At 42.9% G+C, this 11,925-nt stretch overlaps 1 protein-coding gene across 2 annotated transcripts; it reads right to left on the reverse strand.

Annotated features, from left to right (window-relative positions):
- Positions 1 to 1,436: 1,436 nt before the first annotated feature.
- On the reverse strand, positions 1,437 to 11,848 carry ATPAF1 (ATP synthase mitochondrial F1 complex assembly factor 1). 2 transcript variants are annotated; one of them, XM_080348763.1, is made up of 9 exons: positions 11,657 to 11,848; positions 10,384 to 10,492; positions 9,784 to 9,834; positions 8,999 to 9,061; positions 7,542 to 7,592; positions 5,728 to 5,775; positions 3,646 to 3,741; positions 2,993 to 3,100; positions 1,437 to 2,093 (listed from the first exon to the last, which is right to left on the reverse strand). In XM_080348763.1, exons 1-9 carry the CDS (start codon positions 11,839 to 11,841, stop codon positions 1,899 to 1,901), a joined length of 906 nt encoding a protein of 301 aa, XP_080204889.1. In that variant the 5' UTR covers positions 11,842 to 11,848; the 3' UTR covers positions 1,437 to 1,898. The 2 variants fall into 2 exon arrangements, with proteins under 2 accessions (XP_080204889.1, XP_080204890.1); XM_080348764.1 differs by lacking the exon at positions 3,646 to 3,741.
- Positions 11,849 to 11,925: the final 77 nt, after the last annotated feature.

An 11,925-nucleotide genomic window follows, 5' to 3' on the forward strand; every position in this document is an offset into this window, starting at 1 on the left:
GTATTATGGCTATATTAAAAATGAATACAGCAACTTTGACTTCTGCAAAGCAGGAAGTGAATAATGGATCAAAACTGCTCTTATTTCAGCTGAGGGAAAATGATAAATGGAGCGCAAATGGTATAAAATAGAAATAGAAAGGTTTTTTTAAATAAAGGTGACTTGCTGTTCAGATTCTACCAGCCCAATCCGCATCTCCTCTGGTTATTCCCCTGCTTTGCACACACTCACAGACCCAAAGCAATCAGAAACAAAAGACATTACCAGAGAGCAAGATCATCTTGCAGCAGAGCCCCAGGAAAAGAAACACCTCTTCTAGAAACATCTTCCAGTTCTCTGAATGGACAGGTGACACCCAACCTTTATGGGAAATATTTCAGCGTGGCTGCGGGGAAGGTCCCAGCTGTCCTCTGGTCACTTGTCGAGCGCTGGTAACGCACGCACAGGCTGCGCATCCCCCAGCCCCGCTGCAGGAGCTGCCTCTGCTGACAGCGCCAACAAGAGAAGCTCAAAGCAAAAACGCTTTGGGATTCTTTTGTTAAAGGCAGGTTTACAAAACACAACCAGCTGTAGAAAACAAAACCAGGTTCTTAAAATGCTGCCGTGGGAGTGGAGCATCTCCCGTGTGAGGAAAGGCTGAGGGAGCTGGGGCTCTGGAGCTGGGGAAGAGGAGACTGAGGGGGGACTCATTCATGGGGATCAGTATGGAAAGGGGGAGTGTCAGGAGGATGGAGCCAGGCTCTTCTCAGTGACAACCAGTGATAGGACAAGGGGTAATGGGCTCAAACTGGAACACAAGAGGTTCCACTTAAATGTGAGAAGAAACTTGTTCCCGGTGAGGGTGTCAGAGCCTGGCCCAGGCTGCCCAGGGGGTTGTGGAGTCTCCTTCTCTGCAGACATTCCAACCCGCCTGGACACCTTCCTGTGTAACGTCATCTGGGTGTTCCTGCTCCATGGGGGGATTGCACTGGATGAGCTTTCCAGGGCCCTTCCAACCCCTGACATTCTGGGATTCTGTGTGCATGGACTAGATGATCTCCAGACATCCCTTCCAACCCCAACCACACTGCGCATACTCACACTACCACATTTTTCCATGCATTGCCACTTAGCTATTTTTTGCCCCTCCAAATACCATTTGTAGAGTTACTTGACTAGCTGCCAGTCTGAGAAAAGTTAATTCTATGAAGCATGCAATAATTTCTCTATTCAAAACTATACAAAAATAAACCCATGTTTATATCCTACTCCTCAAGAAAAATGTTTCTAAGACAGAAAGATAGCAACAGGATAAAATTAATGTATCAGTTAAGAAACACAAAATTCCCAGGACAAATCCAGTCACTCTGTTTTTTAATCCTGAAGAAAACCACAGGCCACAGTACACATCTGTGTAAGGAACTTCATGCACCAAGTTAACAAAGAAGAGTCTGTTTTAGAGCATCGGTCCTATTATCTTTTCTTGATGGACAAGCCTGTGTAAATTCCACACAGACTAAAAAGCATTGGACCATGCAATTATAATGGCAGAGGGCATTTAAAATGCATTTACTGAGAAGAAACATTGCTTGTTATCTGTCTCCTGATGACAATATAGTCCATTACACAGCTCCCCTTCTGTCGCTTTATTTCAGATTTCAAAAGTACAGCATGCAGCGGCAATTTACAGGATGGGAAAATGGCTCGTTCTGATGAAATTTCACTGAAGTACCGGGCTCCATTTTGGCAATTAGTTACTGTTGTTCATAGGGCCCAAGTCCTCGTCTTGCAGCAGTGCCAGGCTTGTCTATCACGCTCCCAGGATGTCGCCAGATCCTTTCTGCAGCCAAACCAAACCCAAAGAGACAGCAGGAACCCCCCTTGCCTGCCGCTGGCTCGCTTCACCCGCACAACAGGCTCTACGACTTGTCAGAAACCTGACCAGGTCTCAGTTCTCTTCCAAGTCCGCTTTGTTCAAGTTCTGCAATAACCGACATGTACTTAAATTCACTAGATCGGTGGTTGAAGGTCTCCACTAACTCGTAGGTCTGGGAACAATCCGTTGCATAGAAAAGCTGCACCTGGTTTGCCAAGCACTGTGCTTCGTGGACCACCTGCGAGTTCAAACAAAGAATGTGTTACCTGCTCATCAAATGACTCAACTCGGAGTCACCTTAGTTTAGCAATTCTCTTAGCAAACCACATTCCTCTTGTTCCTGACCTACTTTAGCACTGTGTCTTCAAACTGCTCTCCCGCTGAGCACACACCCCAGAGGTCAAACATGCCTCATGTGGCCTCTGCCCACTCTAAGGCAACTGCAGATGCACCAAAGTCTCCTCTTTCCCTTCTTACAGTTGACCTATTTGCAAAAATCGACTGTTTACTCTGAGAAAGAACATGGCAAATGTATCACCAACGAATCCTCTGCACGTCGTTTCAGAACTGGTGTAATTAGGTCAGTCAGAGGTGGGATGCTTTAGTTCTCTTGTTGCACCAGTATAATTCCTAGTGCTGTTAGTCCCAGCACTGTGCTATTACGGATACGTAAATAACAAACACCCACAGAGCGGGAAAAGAGCAAAGGCACACAAGAACTTAACCCAGCACTCAGAAGGTCTCTTGATTTGACAAGGACTATTAAGCTTCACAACACTGTTGGCAGGTAGCAACAGTTTTCATTTAAATTTGCTTCCATTAATAAGAAAACCAGAAGCATTTTATTTATTTATATATATATATATATATATATATACAACTATTTTTTACAGCAATAAACCATAATACCCAAAGTAAGAAGAAAAGAAACAAACAAACAAAAGGTATGAACTGAAATCACCAGACAGACAAAGACAGATAATTTCCTTCTAGCTTTCCCTACTATTAAGTAGATTAGGTTAAAGAAATCTAGTAAGACCATTCTTTATGAAACGGTCTTTTTAAGACTTCCCTCTAATTTGGCTTTAATTCAAAGCAACAGGAGGAGTTGCAGCATAAAATGAAGGAAGTTCTTACCAAGAACTTGGGGTCCATTTCTGCTGTCATTAGTACAATCCCTTTTTCCTTCTGCAGCTCCGGATAATGGTACAAGATCAAGTTGCTGGGAGCACTTTCACCTTTGCTCTGAAGGAGATAAAGAAACCTTTCCTATAAAGAACTTCAGCTTTGGAGGCTTGATTACAAAACTTGGAGTATTAACTGCTATGGAGAGGGTCATTTTGCAGGGCTTAAGGGTCAGTACTAATTACAAGTTTATTATTCCTGAGACTTACAGAAAACAAGGGATTTGCAGAGTTAGGGTGGGATTTCTTCTTACTAAAGACCATTTTGCATTTAAAAGAACCCACAGTTCCCAGGAAGACATTTCATATTAAAGCATCGACTGGTATTTTAAGTAACTTGCACAAACAATTCTAAGAAGTTTGTCTCTTGCTTCTATTTTGAAACTATTTGACTTCTACATCATTCTCCTTTAAATGAGAGAAACAGTTAATACCCATCAATTTACTAATTTAGTCATAATTAATGGCAGTTTTTCCCTGATAATTCTTTTCAAATTAAGCTGGACAACCCACTCTTCAAACTATTTAGCAAATATCATATATTGCAATATACTGATATATTTCTGGATCCTAAGCCATTTTCTTCTGCTTATTTCAACCACTCACCTGAATGTTTATTAGTGAAGTGAAATGTAATTCTGTCCCTGACCACTGGCCCACAAAGAACTCGTAGCCTTCTTTTCTTGGCAAAGCATATAGAAACTGCAGAGAAGCGATAACAAGTAATTCTTCCTTTGATAAAACAAAATGATGACTGTTTCATACTGGCCTCCAGCATAAACTCTTTAGCGAGAGAACCAGAACAGAAAATGGGGTTTCTTTGCCCCACCAAGAGTGATAGGACAGCAGGAACCAGACAATAAAGCAGCATTACTTTATCAGTATTATTTCATAAGCAAGTATGTTGGCATGTGTTTTTATCAGTATTATGAGAGACAGACAAAAGGACAGCGGAGAACATTTAGACTCTGACCTTTTAGTTCACTTCTAGAAAACTAAAAGCAGAAGGGGTCAAATATAAGATAGGAAGCATTCAGAGATTTTAATCCTGTAATTTCAGTATCTGTTCCAGAGCAGGCAGCAAGTATTTTCTCTCTAGAGATGCACAGTCTGTTTGGCTCCATAGGTGACAGACCTGCTTATTTTACTCCACCAAGGGAAATGACAACAGGGGAGCAGAAAAACAAGCAGGATACCCAAACTAAATGCCAATGCACTGTACAGAAATGCACTTAAAGCTATAAATAACTCTCCAAGCTCCCAGCAGCTCAGAAAGCCAGATATATTTGACCTTGTTCTTGGCAACTGAAATACACGGAACCCATCCAGCAATTCAGTGAACTCTCCCATTCCCATCTACAAAAGCGGCAAAGTCTAGTTACTTTGTTTTCATGAAGGAGTGAAGCATTTCATTTGTGTCTCAGGACGGTGAAATTTGCCCAAAGTCCATAATTTGGCACACAGATTACTGTAAAAACACATTACTTCCAAGAGAAAGCAATACAAAGCCAGCAGCACGTGATATCAAACTGCAGAAAGATTCCCTTTCTCTTGTTAGCTGTTCTGTTCTTCTGCAGTTTAACTTCTTCAAAGCAACAACCTGCTCATTCACCCAGGAATCTTCTCATTGAAACCAAACCAGGTGAGAAACAGTGAACCCAAATCTTGGGAACCCATTGGTCTCTGAAATAGCCATATTACCCATTCTCAGTATTTTATGCTTTGCTGTGCTGGCATCTACCTAAGACACAACCCACAGAGTATTTACTCTGTATCTGTAATAAAGGGTTTGACTCCACCCAATTCCCCCATTCCTTCCCGTCACAGCTGTAGAATTACACCGCTCTGCAACAGAACTTACACTCAAGTTTGCAGCGCATGCCATCCAGCCTGTTTTTCACAATTCACACCCCCCTAGAGACAGTGGTGCATTATTTATACAACACAGTGCCTGCCCAACGTGCCTCCCATACAAACAGCTCAATGAGCTCACCAACATTTACCTATCACAGATCAGTAGCGAGGAGAAGCAAGCACGGCCGTGCACACATACGCTCAGGAAAAGCAGGCCAAGAGATGACAAGGTTCACCTTGTTCCATGAACAGAACCTCAACATACTGATTTTTTGCCTTTTTCCCTTTCAGATCCTCCTGCTTACCTTCCCATAAAGAGGAGCAACTCACACTAACCAAAAGAATTCAATTTCTCCCTATACGTGCAACATATTGCCATGGTGACAGGTAGCTATATCTAACAGTTCCTCCGGGTTAAAGCAAAGATGCTTTAAGCAAAAAGGAAAGCTTTGCAGAACATCAGTGAAGCTGGCCTACAAGGCTTGGCTTGTCACAACACTGCACGGAAGAGACTTAACCACAAGACATCAATGATTGGAAAAATAGAGGTGTGGAACTAAATCCATTCCCTGGGAGAGTCTGGGCTCTTGTTTCTGAACCCTACACCTCTTATATCTAGATATCTGATACCTAGATCAAAGTGTTTAACACATACGAGTGGCCATTGCTTTTACCTGAACACTAAGACAAATATTTGAACACCTGAATTTTACTACTCAAGCAAATACCATGAGTCTGAATACAGGAAGGTTGAAAGTTTATGAATGAGGCTTTAGAGAGGAGAAATGCATTACAGCTACACATGCATGCATTGTGAGTCGCTGCCATACGTACCGATGGACACTTCTGGGCTCTCTTCCATATTAAATCAAACTTCTCTGCCTTTGGGGAAGGAGAAAGAGAAATTCAATCTTCATAACAAACCCAGATGCACAGTTATTCAGAACCATCTCATTAACCTTTACAGGGTACAGCTTCCATCTACAGGAGGTGTCACTGCAGGAACAGCTAACAATGAGCGCATGGAAAATTGTATTTAGTTGTTAGTTACCTAAATGTCATTGGTACCTCATTTGAACAACATCATTTCTAAGACACAGCACCAAACTCCTTGGATCCAAAACTTTACTCCTCAGAGGTGAGAGGCTCACATTACATCCTCTTCCAGTCATAGCTCCACTGCACCATGTGGTGTCAACAGTTGAGCAAGATGACATGTCCTTGGCTCCATATTGTAGATTTTACATCATAGTCATCTGTTCTTCAGTATTAAAACTCAGCCCAGATAGTTGCTCAAATAACATGCTTATTGCTTAGGTTTATATTAAAACCACAAAGGTATTTGGTCATTCCTGATGAAGCCTGGCCATTTCATTCTCATGTCCTCTGCATTCTCCCAAATCTTTTGCCTGCTCTTGTCTTCCCAGCACCATATATTGGTATCTCCTCTAAGGTGTTCAGGAAAGGAAAATTTGCCATTCATCACCACACAATTGTGTCGTGTGTGCTTTTGAGCACTTGAGGATGACACAAGGCCTTGCTTCTGGCCAAAAAAGAGCTGCTGGCAAAAGACACAGGGTTTTTTCCCCCCACCAATGACACTGTGAACCACTTCCCAGTGTGCCTAGGATCTGCTTTGCATTCAAGCCTTAAAAGCTTCCAAAGCTCCCCTAAAACAGCGCACCAAAGAACAACGGCAGCCCCACCAATGAAAGATCGACACGGTCTAACTGAAGACCCTGGTCTTGGCCCTTGGCTACAGTAAACGTGCAATTCAAACTATTTTCACAACATCCACACGTTGGGAAAACCAAAACATGAAGCTGCTTGAGTTAAAATCCCACATGGCCACGTTCAGAGCATAGAGAACTTCGTACATTTAGAATACAACCTCCCGCCAACCTCAGCTGCAGCTCAAAGCACCAAGTGCAACTGCAAATCAGAACCCAAGATCTAAACAAGGTTCTAAGAACTCAAGGAACACAGAGTTTGTGTCCAGCTGTGAAGAGACAGATTTACCAGATCACATCAATACTCTGAAGCAAAGAATAAAAAGAAATCCCAAAAGCTAAAAAGACCTCCTCCAGTCTAATGCAGATTAACAACAAACATCTGGTAAAGTTAGCAGAAGTAAGAAATGCGATCTTATCACAGGAAGCAGCAGGCAATCTCTATGAAAGACATTTTAAATGCATGAAAATCATAAATGATTAGCCACGTGCAAGTTATTAGCCAAGTGCTCTAACAGTGCTATATTAAACTTGAATGAGCAGCCTGTGCTGCAGGGAAGAATTGAAAGAAATGAGCAACTATATGAAAAAAATGATGTGAAAATATGAATGCTACCTTAATTAATTAATACTAGGGTCCTGCAAAGAGTATTGGATACTCATCATAAAAAATGCCTGGGAATTCAAGCCAAAAAAATTACTAGCTTTACTGAGACTGATGTGAGAAAAAAGGGATACAGGTTTTTAGAAACAAAGCCTTTATCCAGGGCAATAAGATCACTTAATCTTAACAGAAAGTTTGTTCTTGAAACCTTGTTTTTCTTAATAATTGCTTTTAAAAATCAACAGAATATCAATTAGAAAGGAAAGCTTTGCACGCTGGCCCTTCAAGAGCGTAATTATATGGGAACTACTTACAGGAATAACAGCATAAACTGTATCTTTCGCAGAAAAATACTGACTCCAAATCTGTAGAAAACAAAGGGGATGAGTTACAGTTAAAATCAAACACCTAGCAGTAATACTAAATGCTTTCAAAATAATTCCGTTTTGCAACTAACCTTTGTAAGCACTTTGAGACGTCATTTTTCAATAAAGCCCTGCTAACGCAATAATACACTTCTAAGGTTCCAGAGTACTTGTACCAAGCAACGGATTTCAACTAGATAACAGAAATAAGCAGTGGGCTCAGAGGTGACTCAAGATTTACCAGAAGTGCCATCAGAAGTGCCGCTTATATTTTTCCCAACTAATGATTTCTAGAGGGCTTGAGTTATTTTGTTGTTGGGTTTATTTGTTTTAGTAAAGAAACACAAAACACTTTCAACAGAAGACAAGGCTTTGCATAATGCTCCTCTATGTTCACACCCTTTTCCTTCACTAGAGCAATACTTATATAAAAGCTCAAACAAAGGCCTTCAGAAATGGACAAGTACAGGCAGAAGCCCAGAGTCCAGGACTCTTTCAGTTGCTCTTCCCCAGTCTTACGAAACTAATGAGAATTGTCAGTAAAATGCTTAATCAATGAAATGGAGGAACTCTAAGGATATTCACAAGGTATCAAATCCACTGGCTGCTGTAACTGGTTGCACACCATCCCCTGCAGAGCACATAACCACTTCTATAACGTTCCCAAGCTATCAGGAAAGCTGGTAGGTTTCTGCTAACTCACATGGGACAGCTCCTTCATTTGTGTTGCCCCGCTTAAATGATCATGCCTGCATAAAGTTTCTCGGCATACAGCCTAATTAGGAAAAAAAATACCAGATCCAACTCAAGCTACGTGAGAAATGTGGAACAGATGTGACTTGTAACTACAGAAAAGGGAATACAGTGCAAAGCCAAGCAGATATTAGGGAGAATAACTTGATTCACACTGTTCTTCAAACAAATGAACCCACCTGCCTCCTCCTTACCCAAACCATCTTTTGCATGGGTACAGAGACCCCTGACAGATGGGTAATCCAAGGGAAGATAGAAGCTGGAAGAACCTTTGTTTTCATGCCCACAGAGCTGAGGTACCATAATCTGTACAAGCTGCTGCCAGGATTTCCCTTTACCTGCTTCAAATCTGACAGGAGCTTGCTGACGCCAATTCAGCTGCTACACATTAAATGGCAACAACAAAAATCACAATGCAGCCACATTCTGAGTGATCAAGCCCAGCTGTATTATTTATCAATTGGGTACAACCTAGGTGAACTTAGAGACAAAACTTTATCTTCTACTATTGACATGCACGTGAACATGTTTTTTATAAATATACATACATAGCCATGCTTTATTTTTCAGTCTAAGTAAAATTTCCATCCACACATTTAGGTTGTTCCACATCTATGCTTAACAGTAATCTTTATTTCATTTAAATCCGTCACCTGTTTTATCTCCTCTGCTGATTTTTCTTTCACCATCTCAACATTAAGAATCGAATCAAGCGTCTGCAAGAGAGCATAAGGAATTTGGCATGATGACAGCTCTCTGATTCAAGAGAGAATCCAGAATGAATGAATACAGTTACAGAGAACAAAATCATGCTGGAGGAACTTATTTCCATTTACAATGTAACTTAGTCCTCTAATTGCCAAAGAAACTAGTAAATCGTAAGCAGTAACACACTGAGAAGTGGATTCCCACACAGAGGCAGAATAAAGAGATTCTGTCAGGACACAGAATACACTTTGCTCCAGTTGTGCAGATCTCTGCTGAAGCTGCAAGAAGAGCTGCAGCCCTTCAGCCATCTCAGCCATGCTCTGTTAGCAGATTTACACAGCAAGTTTGCCCAAAATACATGAATGTTAAAGAGAATAAAACCATTCTCTTGTCCCTCTGCTGGCTGATCTTTGGAAGTCTATTTACAAGCTGTAAAGGCAGCTTAGCCCTTTCAATTTATTACTGTCAGCATTTAGCACAGAACCCCTCACTAGCAGGAACTTCCAGGATGTCAAGAAAGGACTAGATAGAAAACGAGACTATGAGAGTTTTAAGACTTGAACATGATCCCAATTTTAAATGAGTATCTTATACTCAAGTGCAGAATAAGGAACATTAGTTTTATCTCGAGAAGCTCTTGTCTGAAGCACTGATGGTAGCAACACAAGTTAATCTACATCCTCAATTTGCCTGCAAGTCCTCTCCTAACACTCAGGTTCACTTCCCTTACCTTATCTTTTGTGAAACCTCCTTTTGATGTCTTTGTGCCCAAGCCTTCAGCCTAAAAGAAAACACTCTTTAGTTTTTAATAGCTGATGCTTTCATAACATTTATTTGCCTTCCCTAACACCCATAATATGTCTGCTGACAAGATCGGAATACAAACTCAAATTTAAGATAAGACATTACTGCAGTGCATTTTGTTAAAATATTGATTATGAGAATACGAAGATAACTAACTTAATGTAAATCATGACTTTCAAGATCAGAAAGGATTGAAGCATGCTATTACACATTTTGCATCCAATATTATTCAACAGCTTTCTTTCATTCTCTACAAAATGATAAATTCAAGATCGTATCACTCCATCCGGTCAAACTAACCTGGAACTAATTAAACATTTAACTAAGGCATCAAGTGCAGAATTTGCAGCCTAAATAATCGCAAAATAATGCACTAGAGTACAGAACAATATTTTTAGCCACCAGAGAGTGAAACTCTAGGGCTCCTTGCTAACAGGAACGCTGTATGTTTGTAGCATTACGCTGATCCAATGTAAATGACATTATAGCTTTAACATATGTTAATAACCAAGAAAAATTGCCTTACCTTTTCCTCCATACATTTGATAAATTCTCCTTGCTTGGAATACCCCAAGGGCTGCTTTTTCACTTCGTTCCTTTTTTCCATACGGGATTCAAACACATCTGGACTGGATCTGAATCAGGAAAAGAGACTCTTAGCAGTACCGGGTGATTAATAAGATTCGGCCTTTTAAAAAATGTTTATCTGTGGTACTGATTCACATTACTAACTTAAAATGTCAACTTATTGTTAGCAACACAATCTCTTATCAAAGTGTTCATGTTGGGCAAGGGCTCTCAATGACTTGGTGGCAACAACGTAAGTCAATTTCAAGGCAGCATTTGGCCTGAAATAATTTGTTTTCTCATAACGGCACAAATCACAGAATCCCAGGATGTCAGGGGTTGGAAGGGCCCTGGAAAGCTCATCCAGTGCAATCCCCCCATGGAGCAGGAACACCCAGATGACGTTACACAGGAAGGTGTCCAGGCGGGTTGGAACGTCTGCAGAGAAGGAGACTCCACAACCCCCTGGGCAGCCTGGGCCAGGCTCTGACACCCTCACCATGAGCAAGTTTCTTCTCACATTTAAGTGGAACCTCTTGTGTTCCAGTATGAACCCATTACCCCTTGTCCTACCATTGGTTGTCACCAGAAGAGCCTGGCTCCATTCTCCTGACACTCACCCTTTATATATCTGTAAACATGGATGAGGTCACCCCTCAGTGTCCTCTTGTCCAGCTCCAGAGCCCCAGCTCCCTCAGCCTTTCCTCACACGGGAGATGCTCCACTCCCTGCAGCATCTTGGTGGCTGCGCTGGACTCTCTGCAGCAGTTCCCTGTCCTGCTGGAACTGAGGGGCCACAACTGGACACAAGATTCCAGGTGTGGTCTCCCCAGGGCAGAGCAGAGGGGCAGGAGAACCTCTCTGACCTACTGACCACCCCCTTCTAACCCACCCCAGGTGCCATTGGCTTCCTGGCCACAAGGGCCCAGTGCTGGCTCATGGTCACCCTGCTGTCCCCAGGACCCCCAGCTCCCTTTCCTCTACTTACCGTTAGTAACACCATCTCTTACCAAGTATTCACGTTAGGCAAGGGCTCTCAATGACTTTGTGGCAACAACGTAAGTCAATTTCAAGGCAGCATTTGGCCTAAAATACCTTGTTTTCTCATGAGGGCACAACGCTACAAAATTACCTTCCTTCTCCCCAAAAATCCAGCTCCCCAGCACTTCCCACACCCGCTCCCCCTCAGGCCCGGCGCCCGCCCTTCCCCTCAGGCCGCGCTTCCCCCGCACCTCCGCAGCTCCTGGATCTTGTGCCGGTACTTCCCGTAGAAGGGGTTTTCCTCCAGCGCCTCCTCTCCCGGCCCCGGCCCCGCCACCCCCCGGCACGGCGGGACCAGCAGCCCCAGCGGGCGCAGCGCAGCTCGGCTCCGCAGGGCCGCCCCGAGCCCCCAGGCCTGCAGCGCCGGGCCCGCCATGGCGCCCGGCCCGCCCCGCTCCTCCCGCCGCAACGACCCGCCCAACGCTCCGCCCCCCGCGGAATGAACCGGCCGGACACACAC

This window comes from Nesoenas mayeri (genome assembly GCF_963082525.1).
Source record: "Nesoenas mayeri genome assembly, chromosome: 8".
In the NCBI taxonomy this organism is placed as follows: Eukaryota; Metazoa; Chordata; class Aves; order Columbiformes; family Columbidae; genus Nesoenas; species Nesoenas mayeri.